Source organism: Myotis lucifugus, unplaced genomic scaffold, assembly GCF_000147115.1.
Source record: "Myotis lucifugus unplaced genomic scaffold, Myoluc2.0 scaffold_10, whole genome shotgun sequence".
Classification (NCBI taxonomy): domain Eukaryota; kingdom Metazoa; phylum Chordata; class Mammalia; order Chiroptera; family Vespertilionidae; genus Myotis; species Myotis lucifugus.
This window is the reverse complement of record NW_005871058.1, coordinates 3,119,922-3,147,218: the sequence shown is the minus strand read 5'-3', so window position 1 is coordinate 3,147,218 and position 27,297 is coordinate 3,119,922. Positions and strand designations below refer to the sequence as shown.

Below are 27,297 nucleotides of genomic sequence, written 5' to 3'. Positions count from 1 at the left end.
TCATGTCAATGAAAATGGATGTTACAGAAGAAAAGACCAGTACTGTTCTAAATAAAATCCAAGTCACTCCAACACTTAAGTAAATGAAACCTGTATTCTCCTCCAAGTACTCAGACATAGGGATGGCTGTACGTCATGCCAACAAGCAAAGCACCATAAAGTGTCGTAACGTGGTTTAAAATTTTCAAGTACCTTACAGAAAAAGTAGTCCAGCTGTTTCATGTTCTATCTTGGATATATTTATATTTAAGAATGCAAATTTTAAAATAGACTATCTATTTAAGTCTGTCTGTTTAATTATATCACAAATATACTTTAAGTCTTCAAAAGCCTCTCTTGCTTAAACACTAGGAACTTTTATTTCATAATGCATGAAAGAGATTCTCTCTCATGTTGGTTTCAACCTCAACAATTCCTAGAAAATAGAATTCAAAATTTACCAGTCATTCTTATTATAGAAGACAGTATATATATCACAAAGAACTTTAATCAAAACTAGCTATATAAACTGGATATGTGCAAACATCCACCTAATCTGATACTTTAAGAATGGTATGAAATTTTTTTTGTATGTATAAAGAAAATACTCTGAAAATTTTACTCTTAAATAGAGAAAAGATAAAGGTAAAGAAATAATATAAATCGTATTAATTAAAATTCGTAGTTACAAATGCTGCCAAATTTAGCTGGTTACTCTTTTACTTCTAACAAGAAATGTTTCAAAGAATGTACAAGTAATGCTTTTTAAATCAGTTGGCCATATACTCTAATGCAGTGGTTCTCAACCTTCTGGCCCTTTAAATACAGTTCCTCATGTTGTGACCCAACTATAAAATTATTTTCATTGCTACTTTATAACTGTAATGTTGCTACTGTTATGAATCGTAATATAAATATGCAGGATGGTCTTAGGTGACCCCTGTAAAAGGGTCGTTCGACCGCCAAAGGGCTCGCAACCCACAGATTGAGAACCGCTGCTCTAATGTTTTGCTTTTTTATAGTTTGTGCTTTTTATTTTTACACTTGTACCATTTTTTGTTGCAAATTATGCCTCAATTTATACAGTTTACCCATCATTTAAAATGATTTCTTTTTCACATTTCCAAGTTACTTTATAAGTTCAGTAGGGTGATTTGCCAGAATTTTCAAACCCAAAATTATATAATTTATTGTTTGATTGGACTTTTTACAGTAATTAAATACTTATAGATTTAAGTACATTATTTTAAAACATTTAAAATGTAAGCCTTTTATTTTACATTAGCCCTAAAAGTATTTGAATCTTTGTAAATCATAGTAATCATTAACAGAGAGTGATAAATTCAATAATCTGAGGAACACAATAGGTTTTCATTTTTCTTTTTAAAAAAATGCCTATAGTGTGATATCAAAATTAGGAAATGACATCTTCATTAGGCATGAAATTACTTTACAGTATGTGTTGACTTCCCTATATCAGACCAGTTTAAAAGAGGGTTAACAAACACAAAACAACCAAAAGATTGTAATGCCCATACCTAATACTTCCTAAACTGGCTTTGGACTAGTCACCACTTCATCACATACTATTTAATTTTATTGTCTTTTCATTAAAAGGAAATTCTCCCACTCGTTGGTAACATCACATTATAAATATAACCTCCCGACTGCAGAGCTATAATTTGAATTTTGACTGCCACTCCTGCTATTCAACTGTCATCTTCTTTATATGATGAAGAAGAGCATCTTTCTCCAGGTGAGCTTCTGCAAGAGCCATTTTAGCTTTAGCCAATTCCTGCTTAAGAGATTCATTCTCTTCCATGAGCTGAAATGATAAATTTGAAAAATCAGAGAATTTAATCATTTTCAGAAAATATAGACAATTTATATATCAGCTAAAGGTGTGACACTTGGAACAGAAAAATAACCAATGCTGGCAAAGGTACACTTATGCTGAAAACTGCTTTGAGAAGCTATTTGGAAATACATATCAAGCCCTTAAAAATGTTCATAAGTACTGACCCAGCAATTCAAAACACTAATTAAAGCCTACTTTCGAAATCTAGCAGTGAATTAGTCTAACTTTAATTTCCCTGGACCTCTCTGTGGCTTTAGACACTGCGGACCTCTCTTCTCCTTCCTACGTGTCTCTCTTCTCTGCCTTTTCTGCCACAGCTCTTTCATGCTTATCCCTCCCACATATGGACTTTTTATCCTCTCCTCCACTATGTAGGAACCCTTAAATTTTAATGTTCTGTTAGCTTCCATAATTGGTCATCTTCCTTTATCACTGAGTCACTCTCTTAGGTCATCTCATGTACTCCTGTGGCCTGATCCACTATCAACCACTCTTGAGCTTCAGACCCACATTCTGAATATCTTATTAGACATTTTTATCTAGATGGCTAATAGGTCTCCCCTCCTCATTAAGACTCCGTTCAAGTATTTTATCTTCTTAGGACTGTTTCTTAACCCCTACTTATGAAGATTTGATAAAACTAAGTACTTTCTCCCCAGAAAAATGCATTTACTAATATGTGAAAAATTTGCATTTAATTTCAAACAGTTCTCAGATTTCTTTTGATACAGCTTAAGAATTCCTGCCTTATAAACCAAGCTGGGTACTTGACTGTCTATCCTTAATTGCTAGTATAGCATTACACAGTACATGGTAACCAAAATTCGCACACCCCTGTCTTCCCCACTAGTCTTTGAGTTTTTCAATAGAGAAGAGTGGTATACTGTCTAATTCTATATCCTAGCTCAGAGCTGACATCCAACAAATCCTGTTGAACAGATGAAATAGCTCATTCTGTGGTTATATCATAGAAATTAAACTTCTACTGGACATTTTATTTATAGTGGCAAAAAATAAGAAGCGACTCAAATGTTAACAAATGTTAAGAGGAAGGTTTAGAAATGACAGTACATCTGCATCCATATTACTCTGTCATTAAAATAAATATGAAGCATAAGTAGCAATATCCAAAAATAATTGTTAAAAAATGTTAAGTAAAAAAAAATACAATATATACACTAGAATAACAACTGTTTAGGAAAATTATGGAAAAGAACCTAGGAAGAAAATAAAGTAGTATTAATAGCACTGTAGGAGGTTAGAATATATTTAAGTTGTTTTAAATATTTTTATGAAATATTATAACACGTTTGCAACTTAAAAATAAGACATCAAAATGAATACGTCGTCCAGGAAGTGTTCCTGGATTCCAGAAACCAGAACTCTTTCCACATTTACTCCTCTATCTCCCCATTAGACTACAACCCCTCTGAAGGCTGGGCCTGTCCCTATCTTGCTCAACAGTGTAACCCTCACTACATGGGGGTTCATGACAGGTACTCAGTAAACATTACTTAGATAAGTAAATAACTTCTTAATTATTTAGTATCGAACGTTTATTTTAATTACTGACACTGAATGAGAATGAATTAGTTTTCCCCATTACCTGTTCCCGAGTGAAGTTAAAGGAGCGCTCAGGAGAGTGAACTGACTGAGAAGGCCAAGGTGTCTCTGGACTTGTCTGAGTGGCTTGAGTGACACTGTGCTGTTCCTTCAGATCATACTTTCCACTGGAAAGCTGCACTGATTCACTTGTGACATTTTCTTTCAAATCATTCCCAGTGTTAGGCATCTGAGAATCTGAACAAGTAAAATGCTCAGGTAAAACATTTTCAAATACTTGATAAATCTTAATTTTTAATGTGAAAGACGAATTTTAAAATGAATATATATCTATTAGTATGAAGACATTATTATGAAATAGAAAAAACAATAAAGTCAATAAACCAAAAGCTCATTCATTGTAAAGATGAACAAAATTGACAAAACTTTAGTTAGACTGACCATAAAAAGAGAAAAGAAATATTAGAATTAGAAATAAAACATGGGACATTACTACCAGCCTTAATGAAATAAAAATGATTATAAAGGAATACTATGAACAACTGTATTCCAATAAAGATAACTTAGATGAAATAAAAAAATTCCTAGGAAGACAAACTACCAAAATAGACTATAGAAGAACTAGACAATGTGAATAGACATATAACAGTTAGAGATTGGATCAGTGATTTAAAAAAAAAAAAAACTACCGATAAAGAAAAGCTTTCAAGTGAAGTCTACCAGACATTTAAAGAAGAATGAATACCAAATCTTTACAAACTCTACCAAAAAATAGGAGAAACATTTCTCAGTTCATGCTATGAAGCCAGTATTACTGATTGTAAAATCAGACAAAACTAAAATCAAAATGTTCATAAATATAAACACAAAAATCCTCCACAAAATATTAGCAAATCCATATATATAAAAGCCAAGCAACCAGAACGATGGAATGACCAGTTGCTATGACTCTCACTGCAGCGGCCAACCAGTCCTATCAGGGCCCTTCCCCCAAGCCGGCCTGCCCCCGCCCCTCCTTCGCCTCCCCCAGCCCATGGCCCCTCATCCGACCAGCCCTGCCCCCAATCGGCCCCTCCCCAGCCCCCATCGGGGGCAGAGCCGGCTGGCCAACTGCCTGCGGCCCTTCTCCCCCCCAGCCCAGCCCAATCAACCCCCATTGGGGCGGCTGGCCAGACCCCACATGTGCACAAATTCGTGCACCGGGCCGCTAGTATAAAAATAATTGTACACCATGGCCAAGTGGGATTTATCTCAGGAATGCAAGTTTGACTTACTATCCAAAAGCAATTAGCGTAACACATCACATTAATAGAATAAAACAAATCACATGATTATCTCAATAAATGCAGGAAAAACATCTGATAAAATCCAACGCTTTCTCATGATAAAAACACTCAGAACTAGGAATAGAATTTCTCAATCTGATAAAGGCTAGCTACAAAAAACCCACAGCGAATATCCCTCTACTTAATGGTATAAGACTAAATGCTATTCTCCTAAGATCAGAAATAAAACGTTTGCTCTCACCACTTTTATTTAACAACTAGTAGCTCTCACCACTTTTATTTAACAACTAGTAGCCCTGTGCACGAATCTGTGCGCCAGTAGCTCGCTGCCGCCCTCCTGTAGCTCTCTGCCAGCTCCCCTACCCCCACTCATAGCTTGCTGCCCTGCCCACTCCTGTAGCTCTCTGCCTCCCGCTTGTAGCTCGCTGCCCCACCCTCCTGCTGATCTGGTCATGATGCAGTCGGTCATTATGCTTCATAGCATGACGACCATTTGCATATTATATCTTTAATATATAGGATGTCCTAAAGGTTTTAGGTAAGACAATTAGGCAAGAAAAAGAAATAAAAGGCTCTCCCTTCCCCTGTCTAAAATCAATAAAATATAAATAAAATAAAATAAAAAGAATTTCTGACCCACTAATGGTACTTATAGTTCTTTTGCAGTATTGTTATAACTTTATTCTTCTTTTAACATATTTTATGTCATTTGATGAGATTTTGGTAGGCAATGAATGCATGCACATATCAGTCCCTCATATTTCACTCTGAAGTAGCTACTAACAATTAAGGAATAGAACACCTAAGTCTATGGACTCAAGCTCTTTCTACTACTCCACACTACCTTATAAGATATAATCCTTACATTAGAGACCTTAAAAATCTTGCTAGAATGAATATAGACATTAAAGCAGAACTAAACACATGGCAATATACCATAAGTAAAAAGGGAAGCTACAGATAATCTTGGAAGAAAATTAACAGTTCTATTGAGGAATAACAAGCAATAAGATTATAGAGGTGGGAAAGTGGAAGACAAATTCCTATACAGGGAGTATAACAGGTCGGTCGAGCAAATATACAAAAATAGTGGGAAATAAAGCTAGGAAAGAGATCAAATAAGAGACCCAAGCAAGATCAAGAAAGATGTAGGACCATAAAAACTCTCTTGCTTCATTCAAAACACATTTGTAGGATAGGTACTAAATCAACTGTAGATGAGTTATTTCTGAAGTAGAGATCTGCACATAGGTACTATTTTATTACAATGTATGGAAAGTGTCTCTCAATCATCTACTCCTACATATGTGCACACATATAATGGTAGTAGGGGTGAAAAGAAACAATCAGCATGTAAATAATTTAATTCCAAATTTCAGTAGGTATTCACTTAAATTGTTTTTCATATATACCTCTGATATGAAAAGAGCCATCGTCATTTCTCTCTACCACAAGATGATCAATATGAATGGCTACAGGAGCTGGTTCAAGGGGTATTGTACTACTACGAGGACTGTCATCCTATAGGAAAGAAAAATAGTATCAGCATGTTGTTATCAAAGTAAATGATAAAATCAAGATTATCATTTTCTTAACACATATTACTTCAGTCAATATTTTTAATGAGTTAGAAATGTATCTTTTAGTTAATACAGAGAAAACTGCCTATTCTATTTTTATATTTTCTAATTTCTATGAAGGATCTCCACATCATTCACTAAAAACACCAACATATTCATTTCAGTGCTGGTAAAGTATATATTACAGGGAAGGCATATTCTCAGGCATGAATCCAAAAGTTCAGGTAGGCAAAGTTAACATGTATAACATGAAAATGTGAAAATATTTATTGACATACTTTTAAATTTATTTTTGTATTAGAAACTTGTATCTTCATTGGCATCACTGTTGCAACAGTATCATCTTCCAAAAAATGTTGAATATTCATAAGAGAAGATGTAAGAAACTCAGTGCTAAAGTTTTCTATATGGCATTGCAGAAATCCATTTTTTTCTGCAAGCAAAGAGTGCATTACAGCACCAGGCCCACTTTCAAATCTCAGAGTAATCTCAGGAGAGGATTTGGAATGAATAACAGCTTTATGATCAGAACCTACGGAAAAAGAACATGTAAAAATTGTAACTTGCAGTACTACTCAAAAATGTCACTCTCGTATGTCATTAGAGGTTACAATCATTTTGTACAATGGGAAAGCAGTAATCAGGTTTAATAGTCATCCTTAATTTAAGTGATAGTTACAGTACTTATACAACACTAGTGGTCCAGTGCACAGATTCGTGCACATTGAAAGGAAATTAATTAGAAGAAAGATTCGTGCGGTAATTATATTACTGCAAAACGTTACACATCAAAATAGTATATATAATACAGTATTATAAAATTAAAACACGCATGTGATTGGCGCCAGCATGAGCTTTATATGTATCGACGCCGGTCGGTTGATGAATAAATCGTGATGTGGTTCATGTTGAATGTCAACAAAAACAACTAAATTCACAATCAACAATGACAGATTGAAACACATGCGTGCGAATGACGCCAGCGAGAGCTTTATATGTATCACGCATGCACGAGTCAACATTTATTTATTTAGTTAGTTAGTTTTTTAGAAGAAAATGTCTTTATGTCTCCGGAATAGGAAAGTGTTTCTTTTTATTATTATTATTTTTTTCTTTATTGATTAAAGTATTACATATGTGTCCTTATCCCCCCATTAGCCCCTTACCCCCCCTCAACATTTATTTTTAAATTGCCAGTACGCGTCTTATGTACCAGCCAGTTGGTAGGTCCGACGGTCGTACAGTCAGTCATTTAGCCTTTTATATATATAGATACCATATATAACCCTCACATCCTATTTTATAGATAATTTTATACTGCAATAATGTTCATTTGTCTCTATTTTCTACTTTTTGGTAACATGAAACAACATACATATAAATCTGATATCATATAGACATATATAATACTTTCAACAATAAAGATTTCAAAAAAAGAAAAGAAACATAAATCTGGTATCATGCATACCTCAGATACTTAAGAGTGTATCTGGATATGTACCTATCTACAAATTTGTAATATAATGGACGATGGTCATGCAGAAACAGTCATGGCATTTAAAGTAAGTGACTACTAAGACATTTCTCAAGAAGTAACGAAGTGGCTTTGCACCTTCCTCATTAAAACGGGGTATTAAATATTTACATTTATTAAGCCTTGGCCTTATTCAAAAAATTTTTAGGTAGCTTACAGACATATAAATACTTGAGTTCAAAAACAAATTTTAAAACTTTAATAAAGTACATAAACAATATCCAACTTGCCCTAACGGGTTTGGCTCAGTGGATAGAGCGTCAGCCTGCGGACTGAGGGTCCCTAGTTCGATTCCAGTCAGGGGCATGTACCTTGGTTGCGGGCACATCCCCAGTGGGGGGTGTGCAGGAGGCAGCTGATCGATGTTTCTAATTCTCTATCACTCTCCCTTCCTCTCTGTAAAAAATCAATAAAAAAAAAAATATATATATATATATATAAAAAGAATATCCAACTAAAAAAAGAAAAGTTTCTAGTGGAACCACTGAAGTGAATTGACCCTTCTGGTAACTACGTTGTTTATTTTACTTTACCCAGCTCTAAAAAGAACAGGAGGAAACATGCACATGGCATAATCAGATAAAAAGTAAGTGATAAAAAAATAAGAACAGAAGGGAAAAGGAAAAAATAGGTAGGAAAGTTAATAACTCAAAATACATTATTTAAGTTTCTGTATCAAAGGTAGACCAAAAATGAGCTTTCCAGCAACAAAAAGAAAAATAAAATCCATTTCACAATTCATAAAACCCATGAGTTAAAAACAAACTAATTGTTCTGGAAAGGCAAAGAGGTATCAATTGTTGAGGAACCAAAGTTATCTGTACCATGGGTCCGCATAAGAAACTCCACTAATTAAATTCATGAAAATGTTTATTTTCCCTCAGCATAAGTGTGAATATGTACTTAGATATGTTAGTATTTCCTATATCAAGAAAAAATAAGTTAATTAACTTGTCTATTCTATATAATAAAAGCCTAATACGCAAATTGACCAAATGCCATAACGACTGGTGGAATGACCGGTTGCTATGATGTGCACTGACCACCAGGGGGCAGCCACTCAACGCAGGATCTGCCCCCAGCCCACAAGCCCCAGGCCAGTCAAGGTGGGTGCTACTGGGGCCTCCCGATCACCCCGCCGGTCGCCCTTCAGAGGGAGGCGACCGGCAGCAGCGGTGGGGAAATCAAGGTGTGGGGCTGGCTGGCAAGCAGACTGGCGCCAACCCCCAGTCACTCTGTCAGTCGCCCCACAGATCGCCCTGATTGCCAGCCAGGCCTAGTGACCCTACCCATGCATGAATTTCGTGCATCGGGCCTATAGTTTAAAAATAAGAGCAATTAGAAACAACTTGGTATGTGTGATTTCATAGTATATTTTAATGATCTGTACATCTACATATCTATGTCTACACATACACACACACACACCAGATACATACTCCAGGGAGCTGAGAGCTAGAAATAATTATCTTCATTAGTCAAATACCATTCCTCCCTACTATCACTTATGCCATGAAACTATTACAGTAAGGTCTTCCTATTAAAGGAATCCAAAATCCACACATTATAGAAAAACAAAAACAAGCAAACAAAAGCAACCAAATACAATCTTTGTTCATATGTTAATAATGTCTGAAATGTTAAAGCTAATTTTTTTAAAATCTTTTTTAAACCTTTCCCCATCCTTTTCCTCTTTCTCTCTCCTTGATTTGTTTGTTTGTTTGTTTATTTGGTGTGTGTGTGTGTGTGTGTGTGTGTGTGTGTGTGTGTTTATCCTTCTAGCAACCAGCTGAGTGAGACAGTTCAGAAAAATTAAGGTATTAGATAGCACTGACTATATAACCCATACATACAAGGCATTTCAAATGGACTTCTTCATTTAAGAACAACAGGAACAAAAGTAATAAGGTATGATACTAAGTGAAGTATAAGAAAATAATTGTGCAACTGGAAATAATCTATGAATGTACAATTAGAAAAGTGGTTGAGTTCTATATAGAACACGGTCTAGGTTCTGAAATTTTATGTTCAAACTTTTTTTAATTTTTGTCCATTGTAAAACCTTTCCAACAATATACTTAGTTTCTTTCTTTTTGCATGTTATTGGAATTTTACACTTGCTAATATAAAATTCTTGACTTTTTTTTTTTTAGCAGATACATTGTAAACTGCAAGGCGTACACACAGAAAAAAGCCAGGAGCCAATTTTTTCCATAATGGTTTATAGGAAAACTAGAGGCCTGATGCACAAAATTCACACATGGGTAGGGTCCCTAGGCCTGGCCAGCAATCAGGGCTGATCTGTGGGGTGACCGGCAGGGCAACCAGGGGGCCCCCCCGGCACCCGCCCCCAGCAGGGTGATCAGGAGGTGGCGCCAGCCTGCTGTCACCAGTCGCCTCCCTCTGTGGGGCGGCCGGTGGGGTGACCGGGGGGCCCCACTGGCACCTGCCTTGGCTGGCCTGGGGCCTGCGGGCTGGGGGCAGCTCATGCATTGAGTGTCTGCCCCCTGGTGGTCAGTGCACATCACAGCAACCTGTCGTTCCTCCATTCTGTCAATTTGCATATTAGGCTTCTATTATATAGGATGGCAAATTTATCTGCAATTCCCATGATGTGAAGTGATAGCATACTTATTTGATATCATGTAGGACTATATGTATTTCAACATATTATATATCAGATACAGCATTCTATATATATGGCAAAGAAAAACATTACAGGGCTGTGATTTTTTAAAACATTTTAAAACTTAAATATTGTCATTTTAAATTCTTATTATAACTAGTCTATTAAATCATTTCTTCAAATGACTAAAAACCATAAATATCTTTATTTAAACTTTGAAAAAGGGATTGCTTCCTCTTCATACCCTGCATGTTTTTTTGTCTATATCCCTCTATGTCCAAGGGAGAGTGTTGATCTTAGAATACAGAACCACAAGAACAGGATACGTGATTTTTCCAAATACCAAGTATTTGGAAATGTTTGCTTATAAACAAAACTATGGAATATAGAAATTGACATTTATTCTAGTATGGACCTAAATTTGACCTTCTAGGATTACTATATCACTCTTTTCATATAGAAAGAACTCAGTTTTCTCAGACCCTTATATCCTCAACAGATTATATTTCTAAATCAACATGAAAATAAACTGACGTAAAACAAGTCTCTAATGTAAACGTAATTTTTATTGAATTCATTTATATGGTAACTAGTGACCCGGTCCATGGATTTGTGCACATTAAAAAGAAATTAATAAGAAGGTGGCCAGTGGGGCAGTACTTGGTAAGACTTGGTAAGACAGGCCGGACACGCCCTGGAGCCAACCTCCCACAGTCCCTCTCCAGCCGGTCGCACCTGGGGTGGCACTGTGGCTCAAAGGGCGTCTGCAGAGTCAGCAGGGTGGGGTCCCTTGGCCTGGCCTGCAGGGATTGGGCCGAAGCCGGCTCTCCAACATCCCCCAAGGGGTTCTAGAGTGCAGGAGGGCACTCTGCAAAGTTGCTATCGTACAGGGTGTGAAACGCAAATGCAAGTATGCAGTAAACCAGATTCAGGGCCGACAGTGCCCCAGCAACAACATAACCCACGGCTGAAGGTGGAATCACACGGCCCCACGAGGAATCGGGCTCCCTCCTCTCTGGTTTTGGGGTGCATTACCCAAGAACTGCCACTGCAAAGTCACTGCCGCTTGGCAGCTCCTGCATTGAGTGCCTGCCCCCCTGGTGGTCAGTATGCATCATAGCAACCAGTTGGACGGGCAGAGGGACACTTAGCATATTAACCTTTTATATATATAGATGAGTCACAGGTATTAAAAAAAAAAAGTTTAAGTCATATTAAAATCTCACCTACTGAACGATTGGAAAGGTAATTCCGAACACTGATATTGCCTAATTGATCCGGTGTCACTTGGTCCACTTGAAGACAGATTTCTGTATCTTCCCCTCGGATGTGAATTTCCCCATTAACACCAGTAATTTTAAACATCACGACTGACATCTAACAATGATTACATAAATAATATTAGTATACCAAGTAATTAAAACAAAAATTTTAAAAAATAACTCAGGAAACTACAATCTCTAAAAATACAACTTAGGCCTAATAAACCAAATATATACTTGTGATCAAAAGAATGTGGTTACTACATTATTGTCATAAATTTCAGCCCCCTTTCTTCTTACTCAGTCAAGAGAAGAATTTTTTGAACACAAAGACTAATTACATGACATTTCCATGTGAAATTATTTTCATTAAAAGCTGAACGTATTTTCCAAATCATCCACAGAATATCTCACTGGGTGAAGAGGCTTAAATAAACCAGTAATATATTTCTTTTGTAGAAAGCCCCTCATAGGAACTATCAACCTTATCATCAAACTATTTCAAAGTATATTTAAATTGAAACTAAAATAAAGGTGAAAAATAAAAGATGAAAAAATATAGAACCTCCCCTCAATACAAAAAAACAAAATTTTTAAGTGAAATTCAGAGAAAAACAATTCAGTAAGATGAATTTTCAAGAACAGAAAATGAGTTTTCAAGAGAGAACAAAGTGAATCACCCACAATCTAATCATTTTATATATTAATGTCTTAACATGTGAACACATTAAGTTGGCATTTCTCTTCATAGAATCTCTGAAATGATTACCAGGTCATTATGGTTTTCTTGAGCACCCTCTGAATTCGTACTGATGGCATCTGGAGAGGTTTCACCATAATTCTGTAGGTTTGCAGTCGCATTTGCACTATTTGCTGGGTTCTGATCATTCGTACTTGAGTTCTTTTTAATAACTGAAATAATACAAAATAAACTAATAAAATCAGTTTTACCAATAATCCAAAAATGTTATATTTATCTAACCAAAATGGGCTATCCCTTTAACTTTTTCCTAAGCATAGCCTTGTTTAAAAGACAATAAACAAAGAAAAATTAAATTGTGATTAGTTAGGAAATAATAACTTCTCACAATAAAATGTTAGAGATACTTAAGCCCTAAACTTAGTCTGAAATCTACCACAGCTGACTTCAGCTTGTGTTCTCCATGCAGGCACGGTGCTTCTGTAACTAGCAGGTTCGTGGTCAGCCAGCGTGGCCCGCTTTACTCTGTTCTACATTGGATAATTCCAGTCTGACCACTTAATTTTTCTTTTTAGTACCCTACAGTAGCCTCTAATGATCACTACCATCAATGTAATCATTCTCCACTCTTATCTACCTGCCATACTTTCTCAATGTGCTGTATTATTTCCATATTTCTCAAATTCTCTGAGGTAAAAGACAATTTTTTTAAGTGTCTGTCACAGATCAATTATTAGAAAATTACTAGAAAAATTAGTAAATTACTAGAAAGATTAGAAAAGTCAAAGACATACAAAACATGGTCTCAATGTTTTTATTATATTTACTACCATATAATAAGCTTCCATGAGCAAATCCTGCTATGGGACTAAGTAGATACAGTCTGGACTCCTGTCCTAGGACCACATACTTAAGAATCATCATGCTAATTAAGGTCACCTAATCAACATTTCACATATAGAAGTCTCTGTAAGAGCGCTAGTAGCCTTAATGCTATTCTGCTTTATGATCTACTAGAGGCCCGGTGCATGAATTCATGCATGGGTGGGGTCGAGCCAGCCCGCCTGATCGAGGCTGATCAGGCAGGACCAGTCGGGGGGAGGGGATGCGGCCGGCCGGGAGGGGCCGCAGGCAGTTGGCCGGCCAGCCCTGCCCCCTGGTCGAACTCCGGGTTGAGGGGACAATTTGCATATTAGCCTTTCATTATATAGGACATACAAATAAATGCTAGATGTCAGCCACACAAAAAAAGAGAAATACCTGGTTAAAAGAAGCACATATAAGATACATATATATAATATAAATGCTTTATTGTGTTGTTTTACCTTTTTCCAAAAAACTATCACTTCCATCACTTTCTAACAACTGTTCTTCCAATATCATGCTGTCAAGTGAAATGGTATCCAATGAGGTTTGTGAGGAGCTTCTTTTTATGTTCTTATAAGATGTACAGTGTGGAACCAGGTTCGGTGGGCAGTGTTCCTTAGGCTTCCCACTGTTAACAAACAAAATTATTAGAAGATCATCACATATTAGGTAAAAAAGTCTTTCTAAAAAATACCTCTAACAAAATAAAAATATGTATACAGTATCCACAAATTTATAATTTATATTTTATAAATATAACCTTAAAGTATTTTCATGTTTTGAAAAACCTGCTCTTCCATGTGTTAACTCTAACAATGCCATATTTTGCCATGCGATTTCAGGTCCAAAATCAAAATACGCTCATATACAAACTCCCCGGCCCCCTCCCAATAGCACACTGTTACCTTAAAGATGACTGTGATTTAAGTGTTCTCACTGTGGGTGCTTCTTCTTTACTGAATTCCAGGTTCTCAGTGAGCGAAGCTGTTTCTGGCAACAAATCTTCAGCTTTAAAGATCGACTTTATGGTTTCATTTCTTTTACTAGTTAAACTACTTGAAAGCACATTTTGATTACCATCATTATCAAATGACAGCATGTCTGAATGTTCTCTGTAGTTTAAGACACTATTTGAATCTGTATGAGATAAATTCCTTTTGTCCCTTGTTTCTAATCCAATTTCTTCTGAGCCACTTTTGCAAAGAATTCCACTACTTTCATCTTCACTTATTCTCTCTAAATTTTTATCTGACAAATAATCCAGAAAAGAAATGCCTTTTTGCAGATTTGTATCACTAGCTGATTTAAAAAGCAAAGGATCCTTCAAAGAGACATGGCTAAGGTCAACACTCATAGATCTGTTCTCTGACATATGATTAACAGTTACACTTCTAATTTGATTGATACCATTACTAACTTGTTTCCTTTTTGAAGATAAGAATTCTCTGTTTTCTGTAGGCAAATAATCAGGAACTATTGGGTTGACACCTCCAGAAATAGGAGACTTAAGAGTATTTGCTTGTTCTACTGGATGTAGTAAAAGAGCCACTTCTGCACTTTTAAGTAAAATTCCAATGCAAACGGATGTCTGACTAGCAGGACTGCCAGTCACCGCTTCTACATCATTCCTTAAGTTCTCTGAAAGCAGGATAAGTGATTCATGAAGGAAAAGCAAGAAGAGATACTGGTAGTGATTGATCTGCATACTGACATGTTTATGAACATGAACCAGGACGTGAATATCTGCATCTGATGAAGAGGAAAATCTTAAAAATGTATCGGAAGATTTCTGCCTACCGTTTGTTAAGGGCTCAGACTCTGTACTGTAATACTCCTTCAAGAGCTTTTTCCGCTTCAATCGGCCAGTCAGATCACTAGATTCACTTTGTGATGTATTTAGAGATATTTGATTACAAGTCTGAAGCTCTTTTTGAGACAGTGCATACCTTGTTGGCTGACAAATCCAGAAGGAAAGAGGGAAAGAGTCTACAAAACTTAGTGGTCGTCCTTTTCCGCTTTTCATCCCTTCATAATCTATCCAAAATTGAGAAAAGTACACAGCCCAAACATCTGTGGCAGCAGAAGTTTTAAGAGTGTGTTTATTCAACTTGGGAGTAATATTTCCTTTATAAACTTCATGCATTTTGGTATCTTGTTCATGAGCATGTCTCTGGAAGATTGGATGTAGAAGATTAAAACTGTCACCTGACTTGGGGAAGCTAGTATATGTCTTACTGAAAAAGTCACAATCTTTAAAGTCTTGAAACAAGGCTTCTAGGTCAGAATGTCGACAGTTTGGACAGTGCCTTGTATTTGTGGCAATCATTTCAGAACTCTGAATAGAAATTGCATGTGGTTGATCTTGATGACATTCAGATTTCATTTCAGAAGGAATAACAACCTAGAAAAGAGAAAATATTTAAAAAAATAAAAATATATTACAAATCCATATAAGATAAAATAATCAAGAACATGACTTAGCTCAGGAATTCTTTTTGATATTACCCCTCAAAATACTAGTTTCCTATCCAGACATAAAATACTCTCCCCCCCAAAATCTTTTTATTAAACTGAGTAAAAAAGATTTAAGTGATTTACCACTAAGAAACGCTTGAAAAACAAACATAAGTAATGAATAATGTGCATAGCATACAAATATATTTGCATATAACATATCACAAAGTTAAAAATTTTTAAATTAAATCAGTACTATTAAATGCTTACTATGCCCTGTGTACATATAAGAAAGTGCCAAGTTTAAAAAAGGAAAAATTTTAAAGATATTTGAGGTTCAAGGAATTTGGAGGATGGATAGATGAGTACATGAAATGACTTGATAGATGTTAATCACTTTTCTGGGAGAAAACAATTAAGAAAATAAACTTAAGTGTATAGGTGCAACTATTTACTAAAATAATTTTCCAGAGATGATTAATCCCAGTGCTTAAAATACATCAAAAAATTCAAAGTGATTGTTTTTAAAACTTTTCATACTCAGAAAATGTAAAGATCATTATATAATTGTATCTTAAATTATAAATATCACAAAATGTGTTTCTTTATATTGAATATTATAAGATCTTTGAAACATTTCTGCACTGTAATTGTTAAGTATTATTAACCTCATTTTACAGAGAATTAAAGGTACATAAATTTAGTCTTCCATCAACACTGAAATTTTCATCCATGCCCAAGTCTTATTCTATTTACTATACTAAACTGTTATTCTTTTTTTAATTTTCCTTCCTTTAAAGTTTAAATATCCATGGAATTCAGACTACCAGTTACCTGGCTATAATATAAAGCAACTTTCTATTACCTTTGGTATTCATAATAGAATAAGTATGAATAAATAATACTTAGATATAATTTTAAAGCTTCATTGTATTATTCACTCTCCTTAAAACAAAATTTTATCAGCTCTGGTGAGAAGTATGAAAAAAATGACTGACTTAAACTTCTACTGATTACCTCCAAATGGATAAGCAATGAAAAATAAATAAAAGAAAGATAAAGAAGCAGGAAAAAGTCTCTTAAAGCTTCTATAACAAAATCAAAATTAAAACAAATTTCAAAATCAAAATTAAGATCGCAATGAAGCTGATTTAAATTGAGCACCCCTCTTAAATTCTGGAAATTAAAATGGTGTTAACTTTTCTTCTATAAGAATGGTTATGTTCTCATAGCCACTTGTTTATATGGTACCTTTAGCATTAAGCCATCAACTCGAATATCAACATGCTCATCAGATTTTGAATTGTCATTCAACTTGTATATAGCCATAAATTGACTAAGGCTCTGTTTTAAATCCAATAGAAATTGATTTAACCACAGAATACTTCTTTCATCCACAGTAAACTGTAGTGCATTCAGCTGGCTATAAAGGTTGGGAGATGGAACTGTGGAGAAAAAAAATTTTTAAAGATTTTTAATAAACAGATAGTTCTTAACCTTCCCTGAGAACAGAAAAGACATTTTTAACAAGTTTTATTCTTTTTCAATTTAGGTAAAAAGATTTTCAGATGTTCTTTCCAAAATTGAAGTGACACGTGTGGACTGATAGCAAACACGTTTAGATAGATAAAAACAATTTTTTGTTTCACTAACTAAAAAATATGTAATTTAATCTAAAACTAGCTATATAAATGGGAAATACTGTTTACATCTATTTTCCTAATGTGATAGTACCAATTAGCAAACTTCAAAAAACCTTACCTTTTTAATGAATTATGACACCAAAGTTGTGATCATTAATCCCTTATTTCTATAAGGACTTTTACTACCTGAATCTGAATATGAATCCTCCACTATGAAAGAACCAAGTCTTAATGATTAATCTCATGAAAGTGGTAAACCAGGCGAATCTTTTTGACAGGAGGGACCACGTGCAGTTTTACTCTCCCCTTAATCCTAAACCTACCATAGTGCTTGGTGCAAAGTGAAAACTCAATTATCCCTTAAATGATCAAATGAATACTCTTTTTCATAGCTTCCCAAAATAGAAGAATGCCTAGGAGTTGATAAATGTTTTAGTGCCAATATATGTTCAAGTAATATTTATAATTAGAGTGTATAGCACTTCCTGAAATCCACATATATTTGCATCATAAAAGCCAATATTATTTTCAGATCATTTTGATGAAGATATTTTATTCTCAATATTCAGACCTATTTAATATATATATATATATATATATATATATAAATTTTAAACTATATTAACTTAAGGAAAATAGGCTCAAGTGGTGGGATACCAGTAAAGATAGCATTATAACAATGTCCTGAATAGGATTTATTTGCCTGCTTTCCTTCCTCCCTCCCTCCCTCCCTCCCTCCCTCCCTCCCTCCCTCCCTCCCTCCTTCCTTCCCTCTCTCTTCTCTCTCTCTCTCTCTCTCTCATTTACTTTCTTTTAGCAAAGATTCACTGAATGGTAACTAATTTTGTGAATTGTGTTAACACAAAGAATTAATTTTTAAAAATAGGGCATGGTCCCTTTCTTAAAAAGTTCATAGACTATTACACGAGACAGACATGAAAAAAGCAAAATTATAATTCAAGTCCAACAGAGACATTCAATTGGGATGTAGAGGTGCTTGTCATTAGAAATAGCAAGGAAGTGGGATGCTGAGAAAGGGAAGAAAGGAGAAGGAATCTCAAGTATATATTAAGTGATGATGACAGCCACAGAAAAGACTAGACAGCAAATGTGGTCCTCAAGGCTAGAGCACAAAAGGAAATGACCCTGACTGAGATCTGGGACAGAGGAAGAAACCTGGTGCTCTAAGCAGCAGAAAAATCTACATGCAGTTTCTAATGGGGGTCTACTTCGGAAATAGATTATTATATACCTATTAAAGTATTTAAAATGAACTTGGAGAAACCTGGGATATGCTCATATAATTAAGAGAAATGAACAGGATGTAAATCAAATATGTAAAAGAAGCATGCATTAAAAACAGAACAATACTCTACTTCTTGTTATGGTTTGAACTATGTCCCCTCAAAATTGATATGCTGAAGTTCTAATCTCCAGTACCTCAGAATATGAATGTATATGTAGATAAGGCTTTTAAAGAGACAATCCTATATAATAAAAGGCTAATATGCAAATAGACCGAACAGCAGAACAACCAAACAACTGGTCACTATGACATGCGCTGACCACCAGGGACCAGACCAAGGCAGGGCGCCAGTTGCTGTCATTGGGGCAAGCCTCTGGTGGTTACTGAAAATTCTTTGCTCCCGCACACCGTGGTCCCACCCGGCACTCACACCCACTGCCAGCGCCAGAGCCTCTGCTCTGTTGTTTAAACCACTCAGTGTGTGCTTCTTTGTTATGGCAGTGCTATCACACTAATACGCTTAGGTATTAGAAGAAGTTGCTCTAAATTGTAGGCTATTTTTTAAATTTTGGCAGTTTATAAATATATAATAAACATATTATTTATAATTATTTTAAAAGTTGTATGTTTTTTTTGTTGTTTTTTAAATATATTTTATTGATTTTTTACAGAGAGGAAGGGAGAGGGATAGAGAGTTAGAAACATCAATGAGAGAGAAACATCGATTGGAGATATGCCCGCAACCAAGGCACACGCCCTTGACCGGAATCGAACCTGGGACCTTTGAGTCCGCAGGTCGACGCTCTATCAACCAAGCCAAACCGGTTAGGGCAAAAGTTGTATGTTTTTAAAGTTAGATAGCTTATCAGAGAAATGAAACATAAGGAATGAAAGTGGATCCCTATACATGGGAATTCAGTATACTACCCTCTTAACATTTAAGTGTGTTTGAAAATTTTCCATAATAAAAACAGTTAAAACATAACCTAGCAATTCCACTACTACATATCTAGGGGTCTAGGATTTAAATTGCTGGGGGAAAATTTATACTTGTATCAGAAAAAATGTATAGGTTACAGAATGAGATTTTAATTCCTTTGGCACATGTTAATAAAACTGATAGAAATAAATCTAGATTAGAAGCTAGAAATCCTGGAAACTAGCCTTCACTCTGAAGAAAAATTACTAGTTCAATGATGCATTACTTAAGGAAAACAATTTTGGGAGGTGTGGGAGAGGGCTGGAAACAATAGGATTACCCAATAATAGACAAATGGCTGTGAATGCCTGGGGAAACCAGTGGGGAGAAACGAATTTCGATTTAGAAGACCCATGCTTGAGTTTCAGCTATGCCACTCTACTGTTTATAAGGTGCTGAGCAAATATCTTTATCTTAATTTTCTCATCATTTTAGTCAGGAAGGTAGAAGAAACAAACAAATGAAAAACACACAAGACTGTTGAAAAACATAAAGCGGTGAGGATTAGATCCCAAAATCTGGCACAAACAAAAATTAAAGTGATAAAATAGTTCTGTTTGTTTCTCCAAAGTAATTTCCAGGCTACCCCCTTTTGTTTTTAAATATTTTCAAGGAAGTGGGATGCTGAGAAAGGGAAGAAAGGAGAAGGAATCTCAAGTATATATTAAGTGATGATGACAGCCACAGAAAAGACTAGACAGCAAATGTGGTCCTCAAGGCTAGAGCACAAAAGGAAAGGACCCTGACTGAGATCTGGGACAGAGGAAGAAACCTGGTGCTCTAAGCAGCAGAAAGATCTACATGCAGTTTCTAATGGGGGTCTACTTCTGAAATAGATTATTATGTACCTATTAAAGTACATAATACTTTTTTAAATTGATTTTTAGAGAGAGAAATATTGATGTGAAAGCAAAACACTGATCAGCTGCCTCCTGCACACCCCCAGCCAGGAATCTAGCCCACAACCAGGGCATGTGCCCTGACTGGGAATTGAACCAGCAACCTTTCGTGGCACGGAATGATGCCCAGCTGAGCCACACTGCCCAGGGCAGGCTACCTTCCTTTTATGTAACAACAAAGGCATGAGATCAGAAATCCCCTTTGAAACTAAGAACCTATATTAAGTCAATATTAAACAAATGGGCAAAGTAGGTCAAACTATTTTGGAATCCCACTTTTAAAGAGAGGACGTAAAAAAAATTTTCCCCAATAACATAACCTATTTCATTTAAACGCTTCTATTCAACTACAATTTTTAACTGTAATAATGAAAAAGGTACCACATAAACAAGGCAAAGTTTAGTTTGAAGGACTCCTAGATCAATGGAGACAAACAAAACAGAATTTTAACATTCAAAGAACACAAATGTAGAATCATTTTAACTTTAAGCAGCGAAAGTAGGTTACAAATAAAAATTCATGTAATATATGTTTAACTAAAGACAAATGCCAAAAGTTGTCCAAGGTGTGTGTGTGTATGTATGTGTGTGTGTGTGTGTGTGTGTGTGTGTGTGTGTGTAACACATTAAAACCAGGCCAAAAAATTCTGTGTAACTAAAAGGATAACTTCATTATTTATTTTTTCCAATTAAATACAGTTTTATATTTATGTAGCAGAAATATCAATGGAGTTTGACTAAAGGGAAAAAATCATCTTATTCTATAAATAGCCTAACTGTCATTAAACAGTCACCAAGTATAAAAATAAGTAAAAATTAAAGGATAAAATGAAGCACGAATACTACATAATTCCTGACATCAAGTATCCTACAAGCTAGTGAGGGAAAAGAACATATGAACAAATAATAATATATAAAAAGGCTATACTAGAATCGTATACTACACACAATGATAACAAGATTAAAGAACAATGGACCTTTGCTTCTTTTTTCACATTTATAAAACTAAAAAACTTAGCAAGAAAAAAAACAACTTCCCAAGTCTTGAACAAATGATAACAAAATAGGAAACCCTCTTACTTGGAAAATCCTTTCCATCTGGATAGTAATATTCTGTGAATTCTATATAGACAGCTGACATTTCTTGTGGAAGATACAGGGATTTTTTATTGCAAGAAATCATACTTTTGGGGGAAGAACGACATTGTTCTGCTGTAGAGACCTAAAAAAATAATTAAATTTCCTAAAGTAACACTGAATATCAAAGCCCTTATGCAGCATAAACATCACTTCAAACTCTTAAAACTGCTTCCAATAATTTATGAATGGTTAATTTCCAAAGAAAATTTTATTATATAATTAACTTCACATTAAGTTATTTTAAAATCAACTATTCAGAAAACTATAATCTCTTTGGAATATTATCAATTACAAAATCAACTTGTACAACATTCCTTGCAAACTTATTATTTTGAGCCTTAAGATAACAGACAGAATATTTCTACAAGATAATACAAATAAGTCAATGGCAGGGTCTGGACATAGTTCTAAGTCCACAAGATTAAAAAGCTTCTCTAATATATACTTTATAATAATTCTCTACTCAAATTTCTTTATTAAGAAAAGTATTATATACAGTTTTAGTTTGAGATGATAAAAAATTATGAAGATAAACAGTGGTGATAGTTGTACAACAATGTGAATATACTTAATGCCAATGAACTCCACACTTAAAAATGATTAAGATGATAATTTTTATGTTACATATATTTTACAATAAAAATAATACAACTATGCTTCTCAAATCCTTTAAATTATTAAAAATACACTATTAGTTTTAAGGTTCTCATTATACTCACCCCAAAACTGATGATTTATAATTATATTAAAAATGAATATACTAATTTCCCCAAAGTTCAACCAATAGAGTTTTATCAATTTCACTTATTTATGCTTACTTAGTATACTAGAGATGTATCTACAAGTAATTTTTTTCATTCATTCAACAAACATGTATATTTCTCACAACGTGAAATGCTTTTTCAATAGTTTTCTCCTATGTAAGTTACTAATCAATCCTTTTGATTATTTGTAGTCTATAAATTTAAGTCAGTTCTTTATATGATCTAATTAAGAAGCTTTTCTCTGCATATATGAAAATAAATCCTTTTCAAGTCAAAGTGTCAAGTTATTTTATAGTCAATGGTTTATTCCCCCTTTTCCTTTAATAGTTAGAAAGTTATTAAAAATGGAATGAACATTCCATTTTATTTTCTTCCAGTTGCTGTTGTTTTGTTTTCATGTATTTGTATTTGTATATGTGGAATTTCTTTACCATATTTCACCTTCAACCATTTGAGATTATGGATAATTCATTACCATTTAAATTTATCAAATCTCCTTCCTACTTTAAAGTCTGTTTCAAATGAAATGCACTATATATAGAATGTAAAGAAAGAAGCAATTGCACAATAAAAAAAAAAAAACACAACTCTTAAATCAAGATTTCCCAAAATTAGCACCATTTAGGGCCAGATAATTCTTTGTTGTGGGGGCCATCCAGTACATTGTACAATGTTAAGCAGAATCACTGGTCTCTACCCACTAATGTCAGTAGCAACCTCCTCCTCCAACTGTAACAACCAAAAATGTCCTCAGGCAATGCCAAATATCCCCTAGGGAGCAAAATTGGCCTCAACTAAAAACCAATGAGTGAAATGAAAACTTTTCAGATAAAACTAAGTTCAAAGTCATAGGCTTATCAAAATAAATGAGAACATTTCATAATTGCTAATACACATCTGAAATACTTCCTTTTATTTTTAAAAAATACATCACATATTCTATTGTGTTGGTCTCAAGGACTGTGAAGTTAGACCATGTTGTGAGATCATAGCCCGAATAATATTTTTAGTGGAAATAGGATATAGAGTTCTTAGCTATAAAATTATGTGCACTATATAGATAATACTTGATAGTTCAATAAAGCAAAAAGGTATTTTAGTTTCTTCCACTAAGACAATTGTGTAATAAGGAACCTGGACTACAGAGAAAGGTCTGGCCTCTGTCCCTGCCCCTGGGAGACAATTCTAAGCTACTGGAATTTCCTATTCATGGTGGATGACCCCGGGACCACAACATGATAGTTTATGCCCACAAGATGTCTCAGAGTAGGACTGGCCACATTTTGATTGCCTTAGTAGTGCCTAGAGGGTGGACACCTTGGGTCACGGGGTATCAGTATACCTAGAGACTGAATTCAACTACGAGGGCAATATTTCATGCATACTGGTACATGTCCATGTCAGGAGGCTAAGGTGTCCTGAGGAAAAAAGCAAGTTCTGAATTTAGAACCGTCCCAGGCTCCATGTTATGCTTCTCGTATGGCTGATTCTAATTTGTATTCTTTCCCCTGTAATAAATGTGACTCTGACTATAGTAATTGATTTCAGCAAGTTCTGTGAATTTTTCCAGTGAATTCTCCAATCAGTGGGCAGTTTATTGAAACTCCTGAACTTGCAGTTGCTATCAGAAGTCTGGTGCAGAGTTGGCAATTTAAAGGACTTCAAGCTTAACCACACACTGTGCCTAACCCTGGGAAACTATACACACAGAAATTAATGAACTAATATTTTCTATCCTATCTAATTTAGTCACTTCACAAAACTAGTCAAGATGTTTTAAAACAAAATGGTGGCATTAGTTTAGAAAAGTTGCTTGCAGAAGATACTAAACGTATTTATTAGAAGATTTAATTTAAAAAGTGAAACATACCTGATATATATTGAAATCTGCAAGTCTAACCACAACAGAACTAGACATTAACTTAGCTTTGGACTGTTGAGAAAATACTGAAGGTATTCTGGAAGTCCCTTTCACAGCTGAGTCTTTCTCTGTGGGAAAAAAAATCCTTTCAGTTTACTGCAAATTTTTTTTCTAACAGTCACTCTTTTACTGTTATGAAAGCTACTAGAAATAAAGGTAAACTCTGATTTCTCAAATGAGATAATATATGTGGAAATACTTTACTAGTATATGTAAATTGATATAAAAATGTTAAGTTATTGTGATTATTTTTTCATGTTGATTAGCCCTTAACTAGGAATCACATCACATTTAAGGTACTCTCATGTGATAACTTTTGGCTGAAGTATTTATTAAGAGAAGTCTAAACATTTAAGAGTCAAATATTCTATCTGGGTATTAGCCTTATATATTTTTTAAAAGTGCTTTGTTCCATACACCTATGGTCTGAATGAGATGCAGGATATTCATACACTAATTAAACACAATACTTATTCAAAGAAACCATCATTTTATGAAAACACACGCACACACACACACACATAACAGGGTAATGCCATAAATACAATATCAGGGGAATGCCATAATGTTGTTATAAGTAAAATACCTGTTTGTGTGTGCTGGGGAGAGGCATGTGTTGGGGATTTAGGAGGTGAACCTACATTATGATCCTTTATAGCCTGTTTAAGCATTTCGACGTTGCACTTAAATTCATGTAACAACTCGTCGGCCCATCCATTTTTTGTCTTGGTTGCATCACTAAAATACATCCAATGATTACAACTATCTCCTGAAAAATGAATAACAAGAAATTGCACTGAAAAGTTCACCATTTTCATTTATTCTCGTATGCTTTTAGTGAGATTTATTCATATTCAAGGGATTCTTCAATTTCCCAATAAATTGATAGCCTTTGCCTACTATAGATTTTAATATTCCTAGAAAATATGAGCAAACAGTTGGAATAGAGGGAAAGAAGATCAAAAGGAAATAATCTAGGAGGGTTTCCACCTAGAAGTAACCCTTGCTAAAATGTCACTCAAAGTTTCCAATGGAAGCAGCACTGCTGGTGTACCTGCACTGAATGCTCCACCACCTGGCATAGCTCCACCAGACAGAATCCCAGAGAACAACAGCAAAGAAAATAGTCGTTTCATCAAAGATCCGTTGAAAAGTGATTAACAAAAACTTATCCATAAAAATGATGAGGATTATTAAAAAACTGAAGAAACTGATAAAAATTCCCAAGATAGACATCAGTCATAAAGATATCTATACTAATAAAAGGATAATATGCTAATTACACCGGACGTCTTCCAGACCACCTTCCGGATGTCCTTCCTGACACAGCCAGCCAGGGCAAAGCCGCCCATGGTCCCAGGTGCCTGTGCCTGGCCAGAAGCAAACCCACCCACCCCTGGTCCCAGGTGCCAGTCCGAGAAGGGGAGCCTGGGTCCCGGGTGCGGGGCCAAGGAAGAGGCAGTTAGGGGTGATCAGGCCGGCAGGGGAGCAATTAGGGGCGATCAGGCTGGCAGGGGAGCAGATAGGAATGATCAGGCAGGAAGGCAGAGGTGGTTAGGGGCGATCAGGCAGGCAAGCAGAGGGGTTAGGGGCGATCAGGCAGGCAAGCAGAGGGGTTAGGGGCGATCAGGCAGGCAAGCAGTTAGGAGCCAGCGGTCCCAAATGTGAGAGGGATGTCCCAAATTGGAGAGGGTGCAGGCCAGGCTGAGAGACAATACCACCACCACCCCCCACACACACAACCCCCGGCCGTGCACGAATTTCTAGTATCTATATAGAAGTTTTTTACAGAAATAATTTAAAAATCGGGATTATGTTTCTCTGTAGCAACTAATGAAAGAAATCTACACTAATAAAAGACAAAGATGCTAATTGACCATACCTTCGCTATGCCCAAGCCACACCCAACAACCAGTCAGAGCGACTATATGCAAATTAACCCAACCAAGATGGCGGCCGGCAGCCACGGAGCTGGAGCAAGCCAGAGGTTTGGTTGCCCTGGCGATGGAGGAAGCTAAGCTTCCCGCCTGCCCTGGCCGGCTGTGGCCTCCGCAAAGGCAACAAAGTTTCAATTATAGAAGCTAAATAAATCCCAGATACCTGCTTCCAGCCAGCCTCCACTGGGAACGTGGGTGGCTGTGGGCTGTGGCCAGCCAGCAAACAGCCATCAGCCCCTCACCCAGGATGGCCACACCCTCATGGGGTGAGGGTCCCTGGTCGGGGGCTTGGCCAGCCTGCAAATAGCCATCAGCCCCTCACTCAGGCTGGCCAGGCACCCCAGCAGGACCCCCCACCCTGAATGGGGTGTGGCCAGCCTGAAAATAGCCCTCAGCCCCTAACCCAGGCTGGCCAGGCACCCCAGCAAGACTCACACCCTGATCCGGAACACCCTTCAGGGCAAACTAGCCAGTCCCCATCCATGTACCAGGCCTCTATCCTATATAGTAAAAGGGTAATATGCAAACTGACACTAACAGCAGAGCAACTGGGAATCATTGGTCACTATGACACACACTGACCACCAGGGGGCAGACGCTCAATGCAGGAGCTGCCCTCTGGTGGTCAGTGTGCTCCCACAGGGGGAGCTCTGCTCAGCCACAAACCAGGCTGATGGCTGCCAGCACAGCGGTGGTGGTGGGAGCCTCTCCTGCCTCCTCAGCAGCGCTAAGGATGTCCGACTGCAGCTAGGCCTGCTCCCCGCTGGCAAGTGGACATCCCCTGAGGGCTCCAGGTATGCCAGAGGGATGTCTGACTGCCAGCTTAGGCCCAATCCCCCGGGGAGCGGGCCTAAGCCAACAGGTGGTCATCCCCCGAGGGGTCCCAGACTGTGAGAGGGCACAGGCTGGGCTGAGGGACCTTCCCGAGTGCTCAAATTTTTGTGCACCGGGCCTCTAGTATGTATATAAAAGGGTTAAGAAAATAAAATCTACATTATAACTAAAAGTTTTACCTCAGAATATGAATGATTTCTACTGTTAAAAATATTTTAGGTATAT

The 27,297-nt window shown here is 36.2% G+C and overlaps 1 protein-coding gene across 11 annotated transcripts in view; it reads right to left on the bottom strand.

The window, feature by feature from the left end:
* Positions 1-985: 985 nt before the first annotated feature.
* The window catches only part of UHRF1BP1L (UHRF1 binding protein 1 like), a 75,544-nt gene continuing 49,232 nt past the window's right edge, over positions 986-27,297 (bottom strand). For 6 of the 11 annotated variants that reach the window (XM_006084100.3, XM_014451542.2, XM_023749878.1 and 3 more), the window contains 12 exons: positions 24,888-25,070; positions 24,251-24,369; positions 21,557-21,698; positions 16,961-17,154; positions 14,161-15,656; positions 13,714-13,883; positions 12,458-12,600; positions 11,653-11,803; positions 6,545-6,798; positions 6,099-6,207; positions 3,444-3,637; positions 986-1,804 (listed from right to left, as the gene is read on the bottom strand). In XM_006084100.3, coding sequence (XP_006084162.1) covers positions 1,685-1,804; positions 3,444-3,637; positions 6,099-6,207; positions 6,545-6,798; positions 11,653-11,803; positions 12,458-12,600; positions 13,714-13,883; positions 14,161-15,656; positions 16,961-17,154; positions 21,557-21,698; positions 24,251-24,369; positions 24,888-25,070 — 3,275 coding nt within the window. In that variant the 3' untranslated portion in view covers positions 986-1,684. Of the gene's footprint in view, positions 1,805-3,443; positions 3,638-6,098; positions 6,208-6,544; positions 6,799-11,652; positions 11,804-12,457; positions 12,601-13,713; positions 13,884-14,160; positions 15,657-16,960; positions 17,155-21,556; positions 21,699-24,250; positions 24,370-24,887; positions 25,071-27,297 lie in introns of those variants that run through there. The other 5 variants (XM_023749881.1, XM_023749880.1, XM_023749884.1 and 2 more) reach the window with 5 other exon arrangements.